The sequence below is a fragment of the Stylophora pistillata genome, chromosome 8 (genome assembly GCF_964205215.1).
Source record: "Stylophora pistillata chromosome 8, jaStyPist1.2, whole genome shotgun sequence".
In the NCBI taxonomy this organism is placed as follows: Eukaryota; Metazoa; Cnidaria; class Anthozoa; order Scleractinia; family Pocilloporidae; genus Stylophora; species Stylophora pistillata.
The window spans coordinates 765,104-791,876 of NC_142526.1; the positions used below are offsets into that span (position 1 = coordinate 765,104).

The 26,773-nt window shown below is 38.2% G+C and overlaps 1 protein-coding gene and 2 long non-coding RNA genes across 7 annotated transcripts; 1 reads left to right on the forward strand and 2 right to left on the reverse strand.

Moving 5' to 3' along the window:
* Positions 1 to 2,765: 2,765 nt before the first annotated feature.
* On the reverse strand, positions 2,766 to 9,118 carry LOC148724368 (uncharacterized). Of its 3 annotated transcripts, none has more exons than XR_015990357.1 (5): positions 9,074 to 9,118; positions 6,479 to 6,714; positions 4,751 to 4,786; positions 3,269 to 3,336; positions 2,766 to 2,866 (listed from the first exon to the last, which is right to left on the reverse strand). It is a non-coding gene; the product is annotated as an uncharacterized LOC148724368 (long non-coding RNA). The 3 variants fall into 3 exon arrangements; XR_015990356.1 differs by lacking the exon at positions 9,074 to 9,118 and adding an exon at positions 7,208 to 7,353; XR_015990355.1 differs by lacking the exon at positions 9,074 to 9,118 and having other exon boundaries at positions 6,479 to 7,054.
* Positions 9,119 to 10,394: 1,276 nt separating this feature from the next.
* On the forward strand, positions 10,395 to 11,790 carry LOC148724369 (uncharacterized). The gene is made up of 2 exons (XR_015991206.1): positions 10,395 to 11,120; positions 11,343 to 11,790. It is a non-coding gene; the product is annotated as an uncharacterized LOC148724369 (long non-coding RNA).
* Positions 11,791 to 18,561: 6,771 nt separating this feature from the next.
* LOC111341899 (pancreatic triacylglycerol lipase-like) lies at positions 18,562 to 25,674 on the reverse strand. Of its 3 annotated transcripts, none has more exons than XM_088730844.1 (6): positions 25,479 to 25,670; positions 22,450 to 22,710; positions 21,402 to 21,704; positions 20,770 to 20,985; positions 18,952 to 19,183; positions 18,562 to 18,661 (listed from the first exon to the last, which is right to left on the reverse strand). In XM_088730844.1, exons 1-6 carry the CDS (start codon positions 25,531 to 25,533, stop codon positions 18,637 to 18,639), a joined length of 1,092 nt encoding a protein of 363 aa, XP_088586970.1. In that variant the 5' UTR covers positions 25,534 to 25,670; the 3' UTR covers positions 18,562 to 18,636. The 3 variants fall into 3 exon arrangements, with proteins under 3 accessions (XP_088586970.1, XP_088586971.1, XP_088586972.1); XM_088730845.1 differs by having other exon boundaries at positions 18,562 to 18,665; positions 18,956 to 19,183; positions 25,479 to 25,667; XM_088730846.1 differs by lacking the exon at positions 18,562 to 18,661 and having other exon boundaries at positions 19,060 to 19,183; positions 20,733 to 20,985; positions 25,479 to 25,674.
* Between the last annotated feature and the right edge of the window lie 1,099 nt (positions 25,675 to 26,773).

Here is a 26,773-nt window from a genome sequence, read left to right on the forward strand (position 1 = left end):
CTTTCCTTTGTACATTAAATATTGCCATGATCCAAAAAAATGCATATGATCATGAGAGGGAAGGTTGGGCAGGGTTGATTAAAATCTAACATTTTAGAGTGTGTGGGATAAAAATGTGGGACAAGAAAGGTATAAAATAGGTATGCAACAATATGGCTGGGAAATTCGCCGCTGAGGGATAGAATGAAAATCGCCGCTGACGATATGCGAAAAATTCGAGGGTTACATGCTAATTTTTCTGAACAAATTGTTAATGCGAAATGGCAACAACAATATCATGATTGGAGAAGGGAAAAAAGACAAATACCGAGCAGTGAAACAAGGGGAAATAGTTTGAAAGGTGTTTTTTTGTAATAATTCATTTAATTCATTCATTTAGTTGTAAAAGAAAAAAAGAGAGGAGAATATTGAGAATATCGAGGATATCGAGCTCAATATTGGCTGATTGACTTCCGTGGTCGAGTAGAATCGAGTACGAATTCAATCGAACTCAATTTCAATCGAGCTCAATATTCCGAATGACTTCCGAGGTCGAGTAAAATCGAGTACGATTTCAATCGAACTCAATTTCAATGGAGCTCAGTATTGGCCGATTGAATTCCGTGGTCGAGTAAAATCGATTACGAATTGAATCGAACTCAATTTCAATCGAGCTCAATATTCCGAATGTCTTCCGAGGTCGAGTAGAATCGAGTACGATTTCAATCGAACTCAGTTTCAGTCGAGCTCAATATTGGCCTAATGACTTTCGAGGTCGAGTAGAATCGAGTACGAATTCAATCGAACTCAATTTAAATCGAGATAGTTTTAATACGAGCTCGAATAAAAGTGAGCTCGAAGCATTCGAAGTAACCGTGCTCAGTCTTGATCGAGGTCCATAACGAAGAATGAGCTCGGTTGTAAAGTGGCTGTCATCGAGCTCGGTATTTGGCGAGTACGAGTGAAATGGAGGTCAATTTGTGAAAATCGTGTACAGGTTGTTGTGCGAGCTCGAGAAAGTGAAATCGATCTCGGTTGCCCAGAAAACTAAAATGATCCGAAAGATCGGATCACTCACAGTTTCTGGGCAACCAGTCGATTTTAAATCGTCACGATTTATAAGTCACTCGATAAACGATTTAAAGCGAGACTCGTTTGTTTGTGAATAGAAACGAGACTCGTTTAGGAACGAGACTCGTTTTTAGAAACGAGACTCGTTTTTAGAAACGAGACTCGTTTTTAGAAACGAGACTCGTTTGTAGAAACGACACTCATTTTTAAAAACGAGACTCGTTTGACGAAACGAGAGTCGTTTTGCGAAAGAATACTCGTGTGCCAAACTTTGCTCTTGGCGCATGCGCGGATGTATATATTTTTTTTTCCAGGGTAAAGTTTTAGGTTCAAGATAAGCTGGGATTTTGCTGCAATATGTTAAGGTAATCTCTATTTTCTTTTTCTTGGGATTATAAAGTGCAGGGAAGGCCTTAACCGATATTTTTATAGAGCTTCTAGCATGAATTTCAGCACATAAAGTAGCACTAATTAATTAACTAATTAATTAATTAATTGAATCGGATCCTATCCCATTACTAAAGTTACTTCATCTTTCCACAACAAGAGGGAAACCAGAAATTAAAACCATGAAAGATGTACATTTTGATAAATAAAAATTAAATGCTGAAACTTCGTATTCATTATGCAAGGAATATTTCATCATATTTTGCTGTTTTAGACTTTTTTTTCCCTTTAAGTAGACGCATAGCTGCTTCAACTTGGGCTTTCTATATCACACATCTGGAGTTATCTTTAGCAGACTGCCCTGTTGCCATTGTTACTGTCGTTACGAAATTTTTTCATTTCCAATCATGAATAAGTCTACTTGTTTTTATTTTTGCCTGCTGGAGTGTAATGAATGTTGTTATGGTACTAGACAATAATCAAAATAATAGGAGTAGGTTCCTACAGGTGCTAAAGGTTGAAATTGAAGGGCTTTTCAATGACTTTGCCAAGTTTTAGATAAATTGAAGGACCTCTTTTGGAAAGGTTTGCATAAGAAAGTTTAAAAATTATTTAACATTATTTCTCAGCTTTTCTATTAAAGTACTGCAATTTTTTACTTGAAAATTGTTGAGAAAAAGCATTGCAAAAATCAAGTTCTAGTCCTCAAATTCAAGTACTTTCAAGACCTTGAATTTGTAATTTTTGAATTCAAGCATCTTCAAAGACTTTCAAGGCTTTTATGAACTATGAGTAGGTAATGCACTTGCCTTTAACTGCAAGGAGAAGGGAATTTTTTATCTATTATTGATATCGAATCAAAGTTTGTTGCAAAATGTTCACCCAAGGGGAGTTTTCACAAATCAGTTGATTAAAGCAATATTACTTTTCAATAGTTCATGTTGTTTTTAATAGAAAAATGTCTGAATATTGAATATCGCTGATGGCCACAACAAGAGAAGTTGTACTATTTACAGTTTTAGTATATTCAATTAGAGGGATTTGACTTTCATTAGATACCAAGAGGCAATACACATATTTTGACCTTTTAGTGGGTTAAAAATACATGTCATAAAAAAAGAACTGAAAACCTCATTGAAAACCCTGTGCATTCATTATTATTTCTTACAAGATTTTTAAGAACTGATTTGCTATTAACTGAATCAGACATTGTTCCTTCACTGTAATCACTTTTAGGATCTAAACTTACTTAATTTAATTCAGATGGTTCTTATTATCTCCCTTTTTTTTTTCCATGCTACAATAACTATTTTGCATAAGTCAGCCAGTACATTTCGATGATTTTTTATTAATATTCAAGATTTATTTATTTAACACATGATAAATATCATTGGTTTGCATTTCTGTGAATTCCCATCCCAGTCATCAACTGTGGAAGAGAAACAAATACAAAGAGTTAGGTGTGAATTTTGAGTGAAAGTCAATTTAAGATGACAGGCATGGGTAATAGAAAGATGAAACAATCTTCAACTAAAAAAGGCCTTCTAGATGGATGATTTGACTTCCAAGAGACAAGAAGGAACTCTAGGCCAAAAATGATAAATAAGGTAAACCCAGAAATGGCAGTGATTATAACCATGGCAAGGAAGGGAATTAAAGAAAAAGGAGAGGAAGTTATGAACTAAATCAACTAACTTGTAAGAGAAAGGGCTGACAACTTGGCGTTTAGTATTCTGGTTATTTCCTTTTTTTTTTTGGGGGGGGGGGGGGAGGAAAGGTGGGGCATGTTACCTTAAAATTCCACAATAGGATTTAAATCATTCACACCTACCACCTCTATTCATTCACAGGTTCATTGTTACAATGTAAAGATCCATTACTTGACATCAGAAAGTTGTACTGGGGAAAAAAAGAGCAAAAAACAAGTGGGAGTATGTCTTTCTAATGACAGAAAGACATACTCCCACTACAACTAACCCTATTTCAGAAAATTTGGCTGAAATAATTTTTTATTATAGCAATACCAAACATCTCAGTGAGTCAACCAGACTCGTTCTCAGCGAGCCAACTAGACTTATTCTCAGCGAGCCAACCAGACTTATTCTCAGCGAGCCAACCAGAATTATTCTCAGCGAGCCAACCAGACTCATTCTCAGCGAGCCAACCAGACTTATTCTCAGCGAGCCAACCAGACTTATTCTCAGCGAGCCAACCAGACTTATTCTCAGCGAGCCAACCAGACCTATTCTCAGCGAGCCAACCAGACTTATTCTCAGCGAGCCAACCAGAAATATTCTCAGCGAGCCAACCAGACTCATTCTCAGCGAGCCAACCAGACTTATTCTCAGCGAGCCAACCAGACTTATTCTCAGCGAGCCAACCAGACTTATTCTCAGCGAGCCAACCAGACCTATTCTCAGCGAGCCAACCAGACTTATTCTCAGCGAGCCAACCAGACTTATTCTCAGCGAGCCAACCAGACTTATTCTCAGCGAGCCAACCAGACTTATTCTCAGCGAGCCAACCAGACTTATTCTCAGCAAGCCAACCAGACTTATTCTCAGCGAGCCAACCAGAATTATTCTCAGCGAGCCAACCAGACTTGTTCTCAGCGAGCCAACCAGAATTATTCTCAGCGAGTCAACCAGACTTCTTCTCAATGAGCCAGACTTACAAAGTCCAGTATCCTCAGCAAGTCAAAGCCCAGTATCCTCAGCGAGTCAAAGACCAGTATCCTCAGCGAGTCAAAGACCAGTATCCTCAGCGAGTCAAAGACCAGTATCCTCAGCGAGTCAAAGACCAGTATCCTCAGCGAGTCAAAGACCAGTATCCTCAGCGAGTCAAAGCCCAGTATCCTCAGCCAGACAAAGACCAGTATCCTCAGCGAGTCAAAGCCCAGTATCCTCAGCGAGTCAAAGCCCAGTATCCTCAGCGAGTCAAAGTCCAGTATCCTCAGCGAGTCAAAGACCAGTATCCTCAGCGAGTCAAAGACCAGTATCCTCAGCGAGTCAAAGACCAGTATCCTCAGCGAGTCAAAGACCAGTATCCTCAGCGAGTCAAAGACCAGTATCCTCAGCGAGTCAAAGACCAGTATCCTCAGTGAGTCAAAGACCAGTATCCTCAGCAAGTCTAAGAGCAGTATCCTAAACAAGCTAAAAAGAAAGCATTTAATTTGGGGCCAGTCAAGGTATATGGATCCTCTACAAGTGATAGCTTTAGATTTGCAGCAAATTTAATTCCATTAAACACTATGAGTCTTAGTATTATAAGCAAGTTGAACTATAGATAAAAAATAAGGGACAATCATACTAACCTTTGGAATAAAGCTCCAGGGGAATTGTCCAAATTTCTGTAAAAGAACAAATATGTTAGCCAAGTCACTGGTACCACTAAATGAGGAAAAAATCTAAATGAGAGTGAAAAGGAACCATTGAGTGCTGTATAATTTTTTAAATATCACCCTGAACTTTAATCAAGTGGAAACTATTTTAAGAAGTTGATTCTGTTTGCTTTACTTGCCTTTCATAAAAAAATAGCTGTTGATAATGGGTGCATAAATACTCCTTTTCTGAATTTTAACCTTGATTTCAATGTTTCCCATCAGCGGAGAGAGTGATCTCAGGATAAACAATGTTCTTCCTATTTTAAAATTTATAAATGAACTCTTAACATATTTCCAAGGTTGTGATAATTCCACTACCTAATTGACTTGGCAATTACCTGGTTTTTGATAATACATTTTTTACTAAGCCAAGTCATCTCCTACCTCTCCTGGGCTGGATATTCAAGCTCTTCCCCTTTATAACTTGGTTATGCAATATGGTTAAATTACTACAGATTGCTAAAATTTCTGTGCCTTTTCTCCTGAGCGAATAAATACGAAATGGAAAGTACAGAAACATATCTGCCTTCTGAGTTGTTTCAATTCTTCATAATGCATGAGATAAATGAATGAAGATCCATCAAAATCATAACCTCCACGCATCATGGCTAATGTGGCATTACATTTCTATTTTTCTTTCCTTTTACTTCATCTGGTAATTTGTCTTTCAAATGGCTCTAACCAAATGATAAAGTTCAGTGGTTGAGATTCTGAACTTGCATCCATTGTTTGGACCTCACAATGAATTACAATAATTTATAAACAATATTTGGCAAATGAAAAGGTCAACTTTTGGTTTCACCGAGGAACAGCATACGTAGATCACTGTACTTAATTCTCACCTTGAAAAAAATAAGGGGCCACCCTTACACTCGTTTTTCAAGTGAATAACCTTTTCACAGGGTCAAAACATTGAGCCCTACTGACTAAGATTGACCTAATATTATGGAAATAACAAGAAAAGGCCTTGAACCAGTTAGGAGCTTTCTTTTTAAATTGTTTATTGAATAAGAAATGTGGAGACAAATAATACCGCAAACAATGCATAATGATAGTTGCTTGGTCACGCCAGTTACTTATTAAAATTAGCTTTAATTTTTAATCCAAGAAAAAGGTAATCTTCGGAACGAACCAACATGACAGGGTTAAAAATCGATATTTTGACGTACTTGGTTAAAGTAGTTGATTAGCTTCTTCGTGTCCTAGAAAAATTCGGCGTTGTAACTGGGCCAGACTCCAAATCAACGTAAATTAAGAACGTATCCTCGTTTGCAAGTGAACTCAGTTCAAGGTCAGATCATGGGTCATCTTTACTTTCGGAACGTAGTGACACAGATTTCACAGGGAACTTTATAAAGAAAAATTTCCCAAATCCTTAGAGGAGCTGCGTTCGTTTTTGGATCCATCTCAAACCTCCAGTAAACAAGCCTGATTGTAAATAGTTATTGAATAATGAAACGCTGGGGCCAAATTTATTTAAACATGGAATTGTTTCGCGTAATTCCGCCCAAAAACCCTTTGGCTATTGGACTGGAGGGTAATCAAAACCTTTGCTTGGCATGTATGATACTGTAATAAGAATACGTGGCACTAGCTTACTTGTAACATAAGTTGAACTGTGAACTTATAAAATTCAGCTGAATTTAGTCACGTACTTACCCGACTCTCGACTCTTGCCTTGTAAACAACGTAGCAACCGGTATCATTTCAAAAGCATAGATGTGTCATCATGTAACAGAAATGGATTGTTTATGTGATGTATTCCACTACATTCTCGTTAAGCAACTTCTAAAACGACTGCCATTCTCGACACACGCGTACCATTGTGGCTGTAGCTGCTGGTTTCCTCTCTAAGCCATAACTAAGTCTAAGCTGTCACATCAAGTTGGAACACGCTGTGCTTGTTAAAAATTTAAAAAAACATCGAAGGGAGAAAAAGATAAGGCTGAAGGCGTGAACGAAGCCAGTAAATCTAAGATGTAAAATTACGACCTTGATGGCAAAGTAAAAATTTGAATGACATTGCGCTTGATTCAAGGACCTTTGCCGGCGTGGGAAAGTTCAATCTCGAGCCTAGGGGCATCTTGGCGTTTGTCAGCGGTATGACCTCAGGGAGAATGGGTTACCATAAGCGCCCAGCCTCAAATAAGCGCCCAGCCTCAAATAAGCGCCCAGCCTCAAATAAGCGCCCAGCCTCAAATAAGCGCCCAGCCTCAAATAAGCGCCCAGCCTCAAATAAGCGCCCAGCCTCAAATAAGCGCCCAGCCTCAAATAAGCGCCCAGCCTCAAATAAGCGCCCAGCCTCAAATAAGCGCCCAGCCTCAAATAAGCGCCCAGCCTCAAATAAGCGCCCAACCTGAAAGCCCAAAAATTAAGGTTACCTCCTACCTTCGCGGATGTCCTTCGGGAGAAAATTCGTACGCGCGCTAGTTGGAAGAAAACCCTAACAAACTAGACATCAAAACAAAGGTTAATAAATGCAATTTACGATAGAAATATAATTTCGGCGATTTTTTCACTTAGGAAGTGTCAGGAGCCGGAAAAGCGTGAAACGACCGAGTGTTTTTCTATTGCATTTATCAGGTATCGGATCCCGCGGCACGAGAAAAATGGCTGCCTAGTCTCATTCACAAGGTATCAATCAACAAAAATGTGTCAGGCTTTTCCAATATTCTGATTGGTTGTCTGGATATTCGCATCTAAAGTTAGAGTAGCGAAAAATATGCGAAGCGTTTTGCGTAAATGGACACCACGTAAAAAATATTTAAAAGATCAAAATTTCCTGACACACTTTTGTTCGTCATCATCCCGGGAATGTTTTGGCGAAATTTCACGAAAATTGGTCAAATCTACATACCTTATAAATTCGTTCAAAGTGGATGTATTCCTCTCAAAATCAAATACGAGATTTTAGCTCCCAAAGGTTTGTAAACAACTTGCGCCACACCAGGAGATTATCTCGCCTCCCGAAACCGCAAACCAATGAGAAAGACGAGACCCGCCGTCAATGACAATGGATCAAGATTGTCCCGGGAAAAGTATCGTGTAGCAGTCTTTTTTTTTTTTTCTCGCCCTGTTGATCGTTTTGTAATGGACAAAGTCGGCGAAGAGAAAACCCTCGGCAGAAAGGGTAAATCTGTCGCATTCTTCTTTTTCTCCATCGGTTTCGTCAGATTCCAACGAAGAATCTTGTTTACAACCTTCTGTGGTGTTGACTTTAATTTTTCCGCTCTTTGCCCCAAGGATAATTGAATGCTGTCGATCTTCAGTGGATGCCAAGCTTGTCGACGGCTCCTGGCCAAACCAAGAACCTTTGTCGCTTTGTTTTGTTTTCTTTCTTCTTTTTTTTTTGACAAAATGCTGCCATCTCTCTCTTCTTTGGACCTTTTTCTCTTTTTCTTTACCCAAGGACTCTTCTCTAATTTTGAGTTTTGTGTTATATCCACGAGAAAAGACTTTCTACGAGCAGATTACTTCCACGTATGAAATTTGTCAAGGGCGCGATGTAATATTCCTCCTAGCTAATATTCGAATATTCCCCCGGGGGGTTCGCCCATTTACGAGATTATGACACCTTCCTGATTTATTAACTTTTATTCGAAAATACTTTTTTTTTAAATAAGTCGGACGCTTTTTGAAATTTTTAATTTTTTTTCTTTTGCAAACACTAGTTAAAAAGTGTAACTTCAATCTAGTCCCAAAACAAATTAGCCTCTGAAGGTAGGAAGTAACCTTAAATAAGCGCGCTTAATAATGATAAATAATAATAGTAATAACAATAATAATAATGGTCTCTATTGATTCAAAACAGAAAAATACAGTCCTAATGTTACAAGCAATTTGAGTTAAAAGAGTTAAAAGGTTAATAATTCCACAAAATTAAATTTACCACTTGATTACAGTTAAAAATTGTCATATAGGTTATGTCTAAAAATTAAACGACCAACGAATGTATTTTTAAAACGTTTACTTTTGATGCTTGTTCTGGTGCCAGACGTAGTCCGTAAGTTGTAGCTGCAGGCCTTTACAAGCGGAATAAAAAGCGACAGGGGTGATTGGCGGCCTTAGAAACCTTTTTAAAAATACTGCTGCTTCTGTAAAATTGATCGTAAATTGTGATTTCTTGTAATAAAATTCCGTTTCCAACGATCGAAAAAAACATTGTAGTGGGGTGAGGTCGGAGTCTGATGCTCCATATGGGCATATGTGAAATCGGGGAAGTACTAAGGAATCGAAAAGAAAGTCTATTTGTACCTGCTTATACTCCTCTTTACGTAGACATCTAAGGACATAGAGGCAAAAAAAAAGGTGACACCTAGAATGCTCACATAAGTACAACTAGGGATCCCTAACACAGGAGGGTACAATTCATGATTGCCTTTCAAGGACTGTAAGCTCCTTACATTTGCTGGGGTTAAATAACATTCCATTTTTTCTATCCACTCTAAGAAATGTTTGACCAATGTCTCAGACATGTCTTTAACTTTGTAAACAGGAGCAATGATATTTCAGTGAAACAGCAGCATACTAGAATAACACTGGCAGGGTATCTAAATAGATCTCTAGATCATTTATAAAAATATGGAATAGTTAGTGTCCGCTTACGCTACCTTGAGTAGTACCTTGATTCAATAATTTCCAATCAGAAGAAATATTATTGTAGCAAATTCTTTGGTTTCTACCTTTCAAAACACACAGGTATAGTTTAATTATATATGGATTTAATTGGAGATTTCTCAACTTTCTTGTGAGCAAGAACCAGAATACGGCAATTGAATTTTTTTTATTGGTTGATTGAAAAGGTGATGGACTCAACACAGAAAGTGTGTTTTTCTGAAGGGATCGATCGATGTTTTAACAGTTTTTTTTTTTTTTTTTGTCTTAATCAAATTTTTCCATTGTAAACTCCCAAACTGCCACTCGATGCGTGGAAAACATCCAACCAAAGCCACTGCACAAAGCAATGACGGGAAGATGTTTTTCATGAAACGATGGATTGCTGTTGTTCCTGCCAAAGACGTACAAGTAGATATAAGTCATTTCATTAACTTGTTTGGAATAAAAAGTAGAAAAGAAGAGATTGTAGAGCCGGTGCAAGCGAGCGGATATGTAAATGTAGAAAAGTAAGATGTCAGAATAGCATGAAATAACAAATTCAAAAAAAGAAAGTCTGTGATCATGATCAGCATCAAAGGAGAAATCGAGATGTTTTTCTTGATATGTAAAGAAAATCGCGAAAAATGGTTGTATGTTTGAAAACACAGAAATGAGGTGCGTCGCCATTCAAAGCCTTTCTCAGGCCACACTTTCAGCATCTGCTTACACTTAAAAGTAAACCGTTCTGAAAATCCATCACACCCACGTCTAGGGTAATCCGAGAAGAAACTTCAGATGTTAATACAGAGGGTTTCCTTTCATATTTATATATGAATCTTAAGCTGGCCTGTACTTCTGTGATGCACTTCACCCAAATATTAGTAAGATGTCATGGCCTCCGAAACCTACCGAGCTATGTGATACTGCAGTCAAACTTTCAGAAGAACTAGATGCGTTTCTATACTCTAAACTGCTGGCAACACACACACATCTCGGCGGAATATTCTGATCGCGTGCGGCGCCTTGTTACCTCTTTTGGCCAGGACATTATTTAAGGAGTTACGGCAGGAGTACAAAAACCACCCAAGCAAATACTGTTACCGTATGCCGAACAATGTTCAACTTATCCAGATGCCACACCGATTGGGGCATGAGATCGGTCCTTTGCCTGAAACTATCAAGCCATATATCAAAGCAACACTCCCGTGGGGTATTATAAATAGATTGGAGGAGACCCTTTCTGGTGCAGGAACCAAAAAGCCAGTGGCTAGGATGGATTTAACATTTCTGTCCTTAATGAGGTTCAACTATCTCACTGGCTGTCAACAGGTATCTCCCGAGTATCGATGTGCCTGCTAATGACATGGCTACCGTTCACAAGGTTCTAGTGCAGTCTCTCAAGGTAAAGAACACGCTCAACTTAAAGAGCATCGGCTTCGTCATTGACTTAACACTGTATGCAAAGGCAAGCGAGGGACAATGGAAACAAAACGCAAAATTGAAAGATATGGTTATGAAAATGGAAGTATTCCACACAGCATGCACCATGTTGTCCAACACTGGCAAACGCTTCCAGGATGCTGGCTTGCGGGAACTGTGTGTAGAGTGTGATGTGATAGCAGAAGGTTCTATTGCAGAAGTTCTAAAGGGACTTACTCGTGTATGAAGCCCGATACTGATAAATCCCTTGATTCCACTATTCCTGGTAAGTGGAAAAATTTTCTTTACAGAATTTTAAAAAATGAAAAATGAAAAAATGAAGCTGTAAACCTATTTGTTTCTGTACTTCTAAACATAGCAAACTTTACATAAAGTAACAAGAAATCACCTTTATAAAGTTATGTTTTTATAGACTCATGCATAATACAAATTTAACTGCCAACTGCAAGAAGAAAAAAAATCAAGGCCTTTCCCTTTAACTTTAAAGATGACAAGGACATGGGAGGGCAAAGACATGACATTGAAGAGAGGAAAACTTTAAGTGAGGGTAAGATTTAACAAACAAAATTCATTAAGTTTCATGGCTGAAGAATTTCTCCAGTTTTCTAATTTGCTCAAAGCATTCCAAAATGGGAAATTCAGGCCAATCCCGCATGACCAAAAACCTATAAACAACTGACGACAACAATTTCTTCTTACTATCCTCACAGAACCAGAAAGGAAGAAAAAGAAGACCCGAAAGAGAAGAAAGAAGAAAAATAATGAATCTCAGCAAGAAGGAAACGAAAAACCTAGTTAAAGTGTAGATGAAGTTATTAATAAGTGCAAAAATTATCATGCAATGTCTTCTATATTGAAATAGCCTTAACTTTTCTTTCAATACCTGTCAAAAAGTTATCTTTGCAAATGTGATGAGAATAAATGATATAAAGTTTTCCAATATGTATTAGTCGACTGTAATCGGGCCAGATGGTATTATTTGACAACATTTTCCAGAGGCAAAGAGGTCAACGAGCTATAATTATATGCAACTGATAACAAAAGTTTTTGTTTCAGTCATTATGGTCATTATGCACTTATCAGCGGCCGTCCCAGGGGGGGAAAGGGTGACCCCGGGGAACCCCTGGGCATTTGCAAAGGAATTTCCTAAGCCCCCTAACCAACAATAACATTGTTCAATATAAAGCTACCAATGCCCTTCCCCTGGGGACAAAGAAGTATGCTCTACTAACTCAAACAATGTAATGCTCCAAAAGAATGTTATTTGCCACAAACTAAAACTTACTTCAGCTTGTGTTTACTATACAGGGCTATACAGGGCTCAAAGTTAAAAACATCCTATGTGGCTTTTTGCCGGCGACTAACTGGAAAAAGTAGTAGTAGTAGTAGTAGTTTTTTTACATCTGTAGGTATCAATGGTAATAGCCAGTCACCATGGTAAGGATCTTTTATTCTCAAGATGGCGGCAATGGTAAAAATCCAGTGGGTGTTTTCCCATGTGTCTCGTCTCGGAGGTGCAAATGCACTTCAATGCAAAATTGGCGACGAAAGTCTATTCCCCCGTATGACCCCAGGGTCGACCCCCAGGATGGCAGCTGCTAGGTACATAATTATTAATCTCGTTATCTGTTTCTTAAAAATTCACAAACAATCACTAAATCAAAGCTCTCTTTCTTAAAAATATCCTTACCGAAGCAATCTCATCTCTGTAATAATCTAGAAAATTTTCCTAAACATAAACATGTCAGAGCATTTTTTCATAGCGAATTAGATTTGTCATTTTGATTTGCGTTTATTTTGATGAGATCCCTGAGATAAAAGATAGTTTACGACGAAAAAATTCATTTTAAGAAAGAAATGATCATGTACTTTTAGATCATGTATTCTATGAATACAGTTTTCATAAGTTACTCGGGCTTTCCGAAGGAAACGCCCGAAATAAATTCGGCTTTTTTTTTTTTTCAATTTCAACCTTTGGCATCTGTAAGAACCTACTGCTATATAGTAATATATTTTTTTGATTATTGTCTAGTACCATAACAACATTCATTACACTCTAGCAGGCAAAAATAAAAACAAGTAGACTTATCCATGATTGGAAATGACAAAATTGCGTAACGACAGCACAAATGGCAATAGGGCAGTCTCCTAAAGATAACTCCAGATGTGCGATAGAGAAAGCCCAAGTTCAAACAGCTATGCGTCTGCTTGAAGGGAAAAAAAGTCTAAAACAGCAAAATATGATGAAATATTCCTTGCATAATGAATATGAAGTTTCTGCATTTAATTTTTATTTATCAAAATGTACATCTTTCATGGTTTTAATTTCTGGTTTCCCTCTTGTTGTGGAAAAATGAAGTAACCTTAGTAATGGGATAGGATCCGATTCAAGCTTTGAACTTAATTCGACACAAATATCCAGTGCTACTTTATCTGCTGAAATTTATGCCAGAAGCTCTATAAAAATATCGGTTTAGGCCTTCCCTGCACTTTGTAATCCCAAGAAAAAGAAAATAGAGATTACCTTAACAAATTGCAGCAAAATCCCAGCTTATCTTGAACCTAAAACTTTACCCTGGAAAAAAAACTATACTTCTGCGCATGCGCCAAGAGCAAAGTTTGGCACACGAGCCTTCTTTCGCAAAACGACTCTCGTTTTGTCAAACGAGTCTCGTTTCTAAAAACGAGTCTCGTTTCTACAAACGAGTCTCGTTTCTACAAACGAGTCTCGTTTCTATAAACGAGTCTCGTTTCTATTCACAAACAAACGAGTCTCGCTTTAAATCGTTTATCGAGTGACTTATAAATCGTGACGATTTAAAATCGACTCGTTGCCCAGAAACTGTGAGTGATCCGAAAGATCGTTGAACCATACGATGAAATCGTATAAACGAGGACGTTCTTTTTAACGTCCTCGTTGTATTGGATTTTAAGGTTAACGTGGTCGTTCTTTTCAACGCGCTCGTTATACTCGATCTCGCGTAGAACGCGCTCGTCCTTTTTGACGTGCTCGTTATACTCGATTTCGTGTAGAACGCGCTCGTTCTTTTTAACGTCCTCGTTATACTCGATTTCGTGTGCCGTGCCCAGATGGCAGCATTGATCCCGATTTCGTGTAGAACGCGCTCGTTCTTTTTAACGTCCTCGTTGTACTCGATTTCGTGGGCAGTGCCCAGATGGCAGCATTGATCCGGATTTTAAGGTTAACGTGGTCGTTCTTTTCAACGCGCTCGTTATACTCAATCTCGCGTAGAACGCGCTCGTCCTTTTTGACGTGCTCGTTATACTCGATTTTGTGTAGAACGCGCTCGTTCTTTTTAACGTCCTCGTTATACTCGATTTCGTGTGCCGTGCCCAGATGGCAGCATTGATCCGGCTTTTGGGCTCGTTTCCCGGAAACCTTGAATGATCCCAAAACAATAACATCGTGTACTACGATCGCAAAGCGTGAACACTGATCGATCCACCAACTGACGCAATACTGGAAATTCGATACGGTTGTTATTCAGGTCGTACGGCACATGAAAATTGCGATATCTTTTGTTACTGTTTTATGGCAAACCAAGCGAAAGAATCATACCTAAATAATCGAAAGAGAGGCTTTTTCGAATACGGCGCCTCGCCGATATTGCCTCTTCTGTGAAAAGGAAGGATCTTTGAAAGACTACGTGATTAAAAATGTCGTTTTAAGGAAACAGGCAGAAACAGAGAAAACGCAGTATTTTATGACCATTACGCGCACAACAAACTTCATTTCATTTCATGATTTTGATTTTCATCGCCAACAGATGACCCCGCGTTAACTCGCACGCAATCGCGTATCTCTCGTGGATTCGTGGGCGCTAATCTGTATAATTACATTGTGGTGTAATTAATGTGATGACATCCACCCAACGCCTTCTTCCCCAAACCTCGGCATCAGTTTACGATGCCTGCTGAGAATTTTTTTCTTGAGCAAAGCTCGTCATGAGATGAGGAAGACGCAAATTCTCTTCAACAAACCTCTCTATCTCGGAATGTGCATCCTCGATCTCAGCAAGACTCTGATGTATGACTTTCATTACAACTACATCAAATCCAAGTATGGAGACAGAGCAAAGCTTCTTTTCACCGACACTGACAGTCTTTGCTATGAGATTCAGACTGAGAATTTTTACAAAGACATAATTGATGATGCGGACTGTTTGTTTGACACGAGCAACATTCCAAAAGAGCATTCTTCTGGGTTGCCAACTGGGGTGAACAAGAAAGTTATTGGAAAGTTCAAGGATGAGGCGAGTGGAAAAATTATTGAAGAGTTTGTTGGTCTGAGGGCAAAACTGTACAGCTACAAGATGTTTGATGGGGGGGATGAGAAGAAAAAGTGTAAGGGAGTGAAGACGAGAGTGGTAGAGAGTACCATCAGCTTCAATGACTATAAGAGATGTCTGTTTGGTGGTAAAAAACAGCATCGAAAAATGAATACCCTCAGAAGTCGAAAGCATGAGATGTTTATGGAAGAGATCAACAAAGTCGCTCTGTCCGCTGATGATGACAAGCGAATCATTCTACCAGACAGAGTGAACACACTCGCAATAGGATATTGTAGGTCGGTCTGAACAAACTTGAATGAATAATTTAAATTATTATGAAATAATTCAGTCTGAACAAGCTTAAATGAATAATTCGAATTATTACGAAATAATTTAAAAAAGATGATTTCACATTAAATTATCGTGACAGCATGATAATTTATCGATTTCAAGTTAAAAATCCTACTTAAAGAGGTACTAATTATCGTAGACACGCGATAATTTAACGAAATGAGCCAAAACCGGCCTTATTCCAACTACTATCTCGGATGGAAATGGGCCTTTAATTAAGACTTTGCGATGCACTTCATGAAAATTCTCAAAATGATGCTCAATTATGCGTATTTTTTATTGAAATCTCTTTTTGTTATTCAGATTCTTCACGCAGACTATATTTTTTAGCAGAAGTAAACTACAAGTAATACTGCCTTATATCCTCTTAGCTCTTTGAAATACTGCTAAATGGGCCGGCGTTCAGCATTTAATGAACACATGCCACGTAACTGTGGAAACCAGTGTCAGAGCCTGGAACTCAATTTATTCTTCACACTTAAAGAAATGAGAAACTGTAGCTAAAGCGAACATGGAATGTAATAAATAATACCAACAAAGTTTGCTGTGCAATTGAAGAAATTGCAGAAAAGAAGCTTGAAAGACTTTTTTCGGGTGCTACTACAAACTAAGGAACGAAGCCGCATACTGGGAACGAGGCAAATGTTGTGGGTTTCTTTTTTAGCTAAGGTAATAACCTCGTCTCGTTTCCAACACATGGCTTGGTAGATCAAACAGAAGCACCCAAAATGTAGAAGGGGCTATAAGGCCCACTTGGTTGCTTGTATGCTATCTGCAAATCAAATAATGATTTATTTAATTAAATTGAGAAGGATAACTTGGTCTTTTTGCACGTGTCTTTTTTTTTTTCTATTCCCTTCTTTTTTTTTCATAAAATAAGACAAACATTTTCTTTCCCTCTCAAGTTAATTTTATATATGTGACATAGGATGTTGCACTGACAAACTCCGTGACTTCAAAACCTTTTGCTCGGTGCAAATTCATTAAAATTTCAAAAATTGACATTCGAAAGTAAACACTGACATTCATTTCGCTGTTCTTCACGTCCACGATCTGTTGTGTAACCAGATAGAAGGCCTTGATTGCTTTCAAAAGCAAATACACGAGCAGTGAAATTTTCAAACTGGGTTCCACAAGCATAAAAATGTAACTAGGTGCATGTGAAAACGGATGGACACGGAAAAGTGGCCGTGACTCCAATTTCGTTCGTTTGAAGGAAACTGACATAATTTAAACTTCGTGATACACATGCCAAGTTCACATTCACAAGACAATTCTGCAAGTAATTAGAAGCCATAAGATGGTAGACTCATTTTGCGAATATTTGCTGCAACTGTGGCCAGATATTCTAGAAGTGAGGAAGCTACGCTGGGCGTTTATCACAAATGTCCTCTTAAACTTTTTCTTATGCTATACTTCCACGATATTGAACGCTTTAACGATCCACGCGGTTCGAAAAACATCCTTTTTACCAAAATCTCTCAAGACTTTGCTAATGAGTCTTGCTGTTTCAGATGTTTGCATTGATATATTTGCTCAGCCATTGTATACTTTAGGTTATGTTAAGTTGTTGCTGCAACAATCTCCTGGATATCTTTTCTACAAGACAGTGTATGCTTTCGTTCATCATATGTAGTGTATGCTTTATCACTACTGTTTTGCATGGCCTCTTTGAGTGGCGTTGCAGCTATGAGCTTGGATAGACTTTAAGCCATTCACCTTCACTTAAGATACCATGAACCTGTAACTCACAACCGTGTGCTTGTTGTGGTTATCTTCAATTGGATGCTTAGTGCATTTCTTTCGCTGACTTGGTTCTGGGTTCCGTCGCACATTGCGTACCCACTTATCTATATTCCCTCGATTTTCTTTCATCTGTTAAGCTCAGTGGCATGTATAAAGATTTATGTAGCTGTACGACGCCATAAAAATCAGATACAGTCCCTGCAAGTACAATGCGAAGAACTGCGACGTCGTGAATTGGTAAATACTGCTGGCCTCCGAAAGTCTGTAGTCAGTATATTTTACGTGTATTTGGTATATCTTATTTGTTACTTACCTTCTGCATTTTGTTACATTGCCGTAGCACTTAACGGTCCAAGTGTTCTGTTGAAAGTGTTTATCTCTTTCTAGAATTATCTTGTATTCCTTAATTCGACTTTGAATCCAATACTTTATTGTTGGCAGATGACACACATTGTACAATCTATCATGAACATGTTACGTAACACACTGGCCTGGTTCAGAAACCCTCTATCACTGGAGGAGTGATCATTGGGCGTGTCATCAAACTTTAACTAGGATGTTATTTCTTATATCAAGAAATGGACAAAGCAAGATTTTGTTTGGCCCACGATGCAACCTGAAAGTTGCAACTTAACAAATGCATACAAGAGCAGTAAAGAAACACAATTTGTTTCTCCTACCATGTTTAGACTGAGTGCGATGTAGCTAACTGCAGGATATATGTATGAGGAATTAAGGGAAACACATGCACAGAATGTTGTTTTTTCTCTTATTAATGCTAACTAATGAGTGCGAAAAGGGGAATGACCTAATCAAGCGTGGTGGCCAGTGGACGAACACACGTTTATCGCTTTTTACGTTAAAAGCTGTTGTTGATTGTGTTTTCAGATTGTGTCATTAACAAAGATGTTTCATTGAGTACAGCCCTCGATTGACCTTCAACGTTCCAAGCTTTGACTCGCTGGCCACTCAGTTGCTGCCAGATGCAAAGATTACCACTGCTTAACCTCAACTCTCTTGAAAATCTCGCTTATTAGCCCTTCTTGCATTCTTTCTTAGGTCTCGTCAAGGAGTAAAATTAATAACTGATATCTTAGGAAATGGTAACATTCCCATCTTTCCAATTAATATTGTGTTTGAGAGGTGGACAATGAGGCATGTCCTTTTTGCCATTTTCAATTATCTCTTTGGCAGGTGACAAAACCAAAAGAGGACGAAAATTCTCCAAAAGCTATAGGCAAAAGAGACCTGTAAAGACTCTTTCTTTTAAAAAAGAAAAAAAAATGCAAGCAAGGAAAAACAAAACTCAAACACAAATCAAGGAAACGAAGACATTTAATCCTCAATCAATCCGTAGACTTGAGAAGCTGGATTCTTTAATCAAGGCGTCAGTCAGCAACTCTTTCCACTTTTTCGCCTTCCTAAGGATCCAAAAAAGTAGTATAATTGAATATAATAGTCCTATTCCTTTTCCGTTCGTCATATTTTCATATTTTTGTCTCTATTCTGCTACGGAAAAGTGAACCACGATAACATAGGGCAGTTACGGTAAACCTCCATTAACATAATCTTCGGTTAAATGCATTAAAAGTATTCAGACAACTTAAAATGGCAGTTTTTAACTGTTAATCTGAGTTGGAATAACGGTGCGTCTCACGAAAGGATCTGAAAGAACACAAAGCAACAACAACCAAAATATAAAACAACATACAGCAAAATGGCGAGTTGCTGGTTGTCTTCAGATAAAATCTGCCAGTTCTTTTTGGTTTGTCGGCTCTAAATCCCATTGAGGAGCATCCGCTATTGCATATTGCGTAATTTCCTCTCTCACAATCTTCAAGACTCTTGCAAGGATGCACTCTCCAGGAGCATTGGTTTACTGATTTAATGTAGAATTCTGGAGCCCTCATATGGTCACAGATTACGGTCCGGAAGATGTCTAAACAATATAAAGCAATTTTAGAACAGTGTTTAACGGTGGCAGTCATTTTAATCGTGTACTTTACAATCCTTGGTTTAAGGAGAAAAAACTCAAATGAAAAAAGATTACAATATAAATTTGGAGCACATAAAGTAGACGATGATGAAAAGGAAAAGATGAAAAGAAAGTATGGCGGAAGTTAAGGAAAAAGGATCGCGGCCTGTGTTATTATGGCCACCATTTTGATTTCTGGAAAGTATATGAATTCCAAACACGCGTAAATAACGAGGCTCAAGTGACTATATCAGCCGCTATTTTTCCTTTAGCTGTAATATCTTGCGCCTCTCGGGATTTGTCCGAGATGAACAACTTACTGATGTACAGTGGCAGGTCTTTCTCAAAATATTTAATAAGGAACACTATAAAAAACTGGATCCCAAAGTAGAAGGAATTGGGAATTGGGAACTGGGACCCACTCGATCACAACGAAGTGTAAGTTAGATTAAAATCCCGATGTAATGCTGTTCGACAGCCGACAAACAATGTCCTGGGTTGAGAGTCCAGAAAAACCATGTATTGCCTTGATAGTGAGACACGTTTATTTCACGTTTACACGTTTATTTAACAATATATAATAACAATAACACTACACAAAATACACACAGTTAAAACTACAGATGAATAAATAGATGGTAAATGTGAAAACAAACTAAGTCTACGTATATGTGCACGATCCTTCGCAGTAAAGCACTATTTGAGCAATAGTGAAAATCAGACCTGAAAAAAATTTCAGGCCTGTACGGGATTCGAACCACTGACCTCTGCGATACTAGTGCAGCGCTCTACCAATTGAGCTAACAAGCCAACTGGGAGCAGGCCATCAAATCAATTCTACATAAACCCGTAGATGATAAATCAAACAACAACAAACATATGAAACATATGTATGAACTGCGGTTATGAAACGTTTATGTGCACGATCCTTCGCAGTAAAGCACTATTTGAGCAATGGTGAAAATCAGACCTGAAAAAATTTTCAGGCCTGTACGGGATTCGAACCACTGACCTCGGGTTTTGCTAAGGTTCAATATTATAGAGTCAATATGGTTTTTCCATGACAGTTTATAATCGATTAGGACACCGAGGTATTTCACATGGTCTTTACATTCCAGGTGAGTTTATGTATTTGTTTGGCTATCGCTAATGTATACTGTGGGAAGAAAATGAGGCATTTTTGGTAAGCGCGAAAAATTACGAAATTAGTTTTTTTGAGGTTAAGGGTTAGTTTGTTTGAAGAATATTTCTATCATCAGCATATAAATAAAATTTCAATTTCTTTGAGCTGCAGCAAATGTCGTTAACATACAGGAGAAAGAGTAATGGTCCTGAAACTGAACCTTGAGGAACTCCACAAGTAATAATTGACTTATTAGACGACCTATTTCCAACTACCGTCACTTGCGTTCTCTCGTGTAGATAAGATCTGAACCAATCGTTAATTAACCTCCGAAATCCATAATGAGTTAATTTCTGAAGCAAAATACCATGATCTACATTAAGTAATAACCTGTTAGTGGTCTCTTGAAGAAGCAACTGTCACATACCCAGTTTGGCGAGGCTTTGTCTACAGCCAGGCTGTTTGACGCCTCCATTTGGAAAAAAGTCTGCATGGCCAGCCTCCTTACGCATCCCGAAACCGAATATACCACTTTTCGGTGGCATGTCGGTGTGTATGACGTCAACGTATCTAGCATCACTTGGATCTAGTCGGAACCGAGCATCGCGGACATTGGTAAAAAGGGGTCCCGCTGGATCCAATCCTTAAAAAAAAAAACAAACAAAAAACAAATACAAGGAGGCAGTAGCAAGGGTTGTTCCGAAGTCGAGTTTCAGTCAGTTTAAGGGCTTAAATAGAAACACAGGTAAAAGCAGTCCTTTACTTATTGGTTTCCCATCCGAATGGGAAACAAGGTGATCAAGAAGGATTTTTGAACGAGACTTTTAAGCAAATTTTGACTCAAAGTACAAAGCAGTACGAACAAAATGTGGACTGAACGAAAACATCGAATTCCCCATATTTCGCAAGACCTTTGCTCGTTGCTCGTTGCTTAGATTAAATTTACTTTTCATTAATTTCCTACTTGTGATGGTTTCTCCAAGTTGACGACAACTTTAACTAAAGACGACTTCGGGTTTAATGGCATCTCTTGTCAGAAAACATTTTTTTCAGAAGTACCTGTAATACGGCCAAGTGTCATTCTGGCGTTATCCTTCAGATAAGTCCCAGCATATCCTGCTGCATGAGCACCAAGGCTAAATCCTATGATGTAAAATTTCTCTGGAGAGGTAGGTGACCCAGAGGCACTGGAAATCAGGAACCTTATGAGCTCCGCAACTTGAGCCCCCACAAGTCGAGTGTTTCCTGCAGCCTGGAAATAATCTTTATCTGCTCCTTTTTTCCAGTCCACTAAAATTATGTTGAAGTCGCCTCGCTTTTTCAGTGCGTCTTTCATTCGAGTGGCCCAATTTCCTGTATCCTCTAGATTTGATATGGTACACGAGAAATATATTAAATTCTTTAGTCATAGCTTTGCATCAAAATTCTTATTTGTTTATTTCTTTAAGCCTTTCAGTACCAACTATCTAAGCCCAGGAACATATTATGCGAAATTTTCTGTTAAAAGAGGATACCAGAAGCAAATACTATTAAAAAATGTAAGAAAATCATAAAAAAATGAGGTTAACTTGGACGTCTGTATAGCTTATATGAATTTTCTGATTGGTTGGTTTAAGATTCCTGGAGAGCGAAATGAAGAAATAGTTGTTTTCGGGCATAACACTCGACCAAATTAGGGTTTATATGTATTACAAACATCTAAGGTAGATTATTTAAATTCCCATGACTTATCCGGAGGTTCTTGCTTCTTGAAAACTTTTCAAGGACCTCTCAGCGAACGGTCTTAAGCCTGGACGAGACATGGTGTTCTATATGCAAAGAGGCCCTCGTGCCTCTGATTGGAGTGGTCATTCATGGATCCATGCTGGATTTCCCGAGAAAATTCCATCTGGGAAATGAAGTCCTAAAGTTTGTTACGCTCTAATTACTATCAACAACCTTTTCACGAGTGGAAGGGAAACACATTTGAAGCCTTTTCATTGCCTCTTTATGGATCTGGGTCTTAATGATTTCGAAATTTTCGGGGATGGTTTAAACCTAAGGTGATGCTCCCAGACTTTACATCCCAGGTTTAAATGCTCGGCTTTCAAATAGTCGTGTTACTTACCCCTCCACCCATGAATCACGAATATAGTTTTTTGTCGCCTGCTGTCGAACTTAGCCACTCTCAGTCCACCTTTATCAACATCATTAACTTCTCCGAAGCCACCTCTGGTGAACATAGTAAATTTAGTGCCAACATCAGATGGACTTTGTGGTAGTTTTGGTCTTACAGTGATCAACCCCCATTTAACTCCAGGATGTTTATGGAAGCAGCCATATTTTCCATAGCACTTCTTCGCTTCCCCCTTCTTTTTAAATAAAAAACCTGCAGAAAAAACCAGGAAGCAAAGCGTCCATATTTCGACACATCGACATAGCTCGTCATCGTGTTCCATGAAGCCGGTACAGCGAAAGTAAAAAAGCTACCGTCAAGTATTAGTCGCGTTGATTCCCATGGAAATCCTAATAATAGAGAGATTAAGCACCACATATTTTTTTTCCCGCGAACGGCAGAGAGGTTCACGTGACCTGAAATTTCCCGCGTTTGCCGTTTGCCGGCCGCCGTTTCTACTCGAGGAGGACATTTTTCCCGTTTATAGGGAACGCGAAAATGTGAGTACTTGCAGCCCATTTTTACCGACTATTTGTACATTTTGATCGCTTGCTTTTATAGCTAAGCTTAGTTGATCATCTTACTTCTATATGAACTGCTTGTAAAGCTAATAGAGTTCAAATTTAAGCGGAAAATACATTACTTCTTCGTATCCATCATTTCTAGTCGCACTGAATGGCGACTGAGAACATTTGTTCTGCCGTGTCGTCGGGAAGTTTAAACAGACGAACATCGCGGACGGAACGGCAAACGACAAACGACTAGCCGACGTTCAGTGTTCGCCGTTTTCGCGGTGCTTAATCTAATTAATAGCTTATAAGATAATAGCCTATTATTAAAGGGTAACCAGTTTTGGCTGTTTTATTTAACGTTAGTCGAGTTTCTGAAATAAGATGACGCCATTCCTTGAATTTATATAAAAATCATAAACTTGATACGATATGTGACGGGTAGTCCGTGAGGTTAATGGAGAGCTGGCACTATGAGTGAGTACTAGATGTGTCCATTGCCCATTCAGGGCATTTGGTTAAGCTATAGCTTGAAAAATGTTCACGTTTGGAAGTTCATACATCAAGTAGTACAATCTTTGAGTCGAGAGGTATACATGTGAAAAGGCATGGACAATCGTACATAGCTTATTTTTAGATATATATTGCTAATTATTTCTTGTTGTGTGAATGAAAGAATGCTAAACTGCATATAGGTTCGTCACGTCATAATCATCTACGCGTTATCTGTTATTGCGCTGTAGCTTATTTGGCTGGTACTGATAAACCCCGACATTTGACATGCAAAATGAAAATACCTGAAAATTTCCAATGTTTATAGGAAGGCCTACGAATTTAGAGAAAATTATGAGAGAAATATTCTGCCTATTTCTGGCCGTAACTCTTCTAAGAATTAAATGTGCATATAATCATGTAAACAGAAACCTTTGAGGCTTTGTTTATGGTGTGTTGTGAGTAGGTACTTCTCCTTGTTCGATCTTAAATGCTTTCTTCGCTGGAATTTGATGGGATCGTAATTTCATTTAAACAACAAAGAGGTGCCCCGCCCCAAAATGGGTTTTCAAAATTCACTGCCACGTAGATTAATGAAGGTTATTTGCTTTCTGGGATTTGTCGTTTATGTTAGATCTGAGACCGTTTAAAAATTGTGAAACTAATTTAGGTAACAAGTTCGTTTTAATAGTTCCTTCCTGGTTTTAAACTAAATATAGTCTCGACTGCGAGTGTAAAAGTATTGCCTACAATACCACCGTCATATTTTCCCTTTCGAATGAAAATCAAGTAATTTGGACCCCTTTCGGAATATGATAATTTAAATTGAAATATGGACTTATTGCAAAGTTCCCGTATCTTAAGCCAGTTAGTCTTTTAAACATAAATATATTCTCAATAAAGATTTAGAAATGCAAAGACTAGCAAAAACTAACGATAAAAACCGACGTTTCGGTGTCATCATGACGCCATTGTCAAGGAGAAATAAAAAATGAAGTTTGTGGCAAGGTGTAACACTAAATTAGCATAAATATGTTACGAGCTAATTAAACAAATACTTTTGCGCGAATTGAATCGCTTTGCACGTTCAGAGTGGGTTTTAAGTCTCTGATGAAAAGCATTTCGTTCACCAAACAATCGAACTTGTTACTACACTTTTTGAGAATGCTAAAACGTTTCAGTAGGTCTTTCGGGACTTCGCTGTGCCGTTCGTGGTAGTGTTTATATATAAACGAAAGGCATCTTCAATATATAAACACTACCACGAACGGCACAGCGAAGTCCCGAAAGACCTACTGAAACGTTTTAGCATTCTCAAAAAGTGTAGTAACAAGTTCGATTGTTTGGTGAACGAAATGCTTTTCATCAGAGACTTAAAACCCACTCTGAACGTGCAAAGCGATTCAATTCGCGCAAAAGTATTTGTTTAATTAGCTCGTAACATATTTATGCTAATTTAGTGTTACACCTTGCCACAAACTTCATTTTTTATTTCTCCTTGACAATGGCGTCATGATGACACCGAAACGTCGGTTTTTATCGTTAGTTTTTGCTAGTCTTTGCAAATATATTCTCGTCGCCTGAAAACTTACGAGGAGAAATAAACAAATAACCCTTGAACAGAAATCTTAGTCTTGACTATGTTCAGAGCTAATGCTTTTAGCCGTAAAGTCCTTGCGCTGTTCCTTCAATCATGAGGCTGACAGATCGATAAATAAACAATAAATCGTTGGATAGAACGCGTAATAACCTACAAAGGTGGCAAGTTTCTAAAGAAATTGTGATTCTGCGTCATTGGGGGTATTACAAGATAATTCGGCTGTATCATCTGTGTTGAAAATTTAAATTTGCCACCGTAAGAGTTATGAACCTGAAGTTTCGAGCGATAGCCCTTCGTCAGAGCAAATGATATTCGCTCAGAAGATGGATTGTTGAAGTAGCTTAGATTAAAAAAAACCGCTAAGTGGATGAATTACTCACCCTCTGCTGCTGCAGTTAGGATTATAAGCAAGAAGATAACTTTCTTTGTCAACATTGCTTTCTTACTTCGACCGTCGCCTTAGCCTAGTTTCCGTTTCGTGGTTTCAGTTTCGGTGAAGTTGTTTGTCCGAAATCGATCAGCATAATGACGATGTCTCGTCAAATGATAAAGTTTAACTTGAAAAGGTTAGAACCTTACCAATATGGAGCCTTAAGCACGTCACGCATGGAATGAACAACCAATGGGAAGTCACCAAAAAGTCAAGTTTTTAATTAGGTAAGGAGCTTAAACAATAATATAAGGAACAACTTGTTTTTCTTAATCTCTGTCATACTAGAACTGAATAAGATATATCCGCAAAACTCAATATAAATGCAAATATCAATCATTCTTTGTTAACTTAACAGTTAGAGTGTAAACTGGAGAATCAATTGAGATGTCAGTTGCTCAAGGTGGCTGAATAAAAGGTGGCGACATTCAGCGCGTTGAAGAACCAACTTCCCCTCTCTGCTGTCGCACGTCTTTTACGTAGCGTTGACTAAACGACTGAGCTTGAAACAGCTGGTGTAACATGCCAATCGACATTCATATGCTTATGTTAGGGGGAAATCATGGCCCTTCACTTGAGGATTTTGATTTATGAGTGCATCTCGATAAATTTCATTTAGCCTTTTCAAAATAGGATGCCGCTAAGTTTGTTTGTTTTCATTGACCAGCAGCAGGATACATATTTTTATCAGCCAATTTTTTAATCTGTTTTCAGCAATTGGGTTAGATTTCTTTACCGGTTTCCCGTATTAAAAAGGACCTATAAATCATCGAATTAGGAAAAAAAGATGTCATAATATCTCTAGGTTATGCCAGTTAATCTCGTAATTGGCTTTCGAATGCAATATGCCTGCAACATATATGTAAGTGGTAGTCATTTTTGGAAAGCCGAAATGTTGTAAGTTGAATGAGGAGTCTAAGAAATACTACCGTTGAGCGGTATCTTTTTATATTTTCCTTTTGTTCTATTAGCAATGCGTCTACCGCTAATCTGAATGAAGTACGTAAGTTGGAAGGATAGTCGAAATATCTATTAATTATTCAGATTTTCGGTCGCTTCGTTCCAAAACAGCGTCACGTCATTTCGCTACGAAGTCACGTCGTTCCAGTCATAAGCGATTAGAATAGGAAAACCTTTCATCAATTATTATCACACCAAATTCTCCCAGCTGAGTTACTAAACAAAAAGTTTAAGTCAAAAGGCAAAGGCACATAACTGACACTTTGAAACACTCTCAACTGGTTT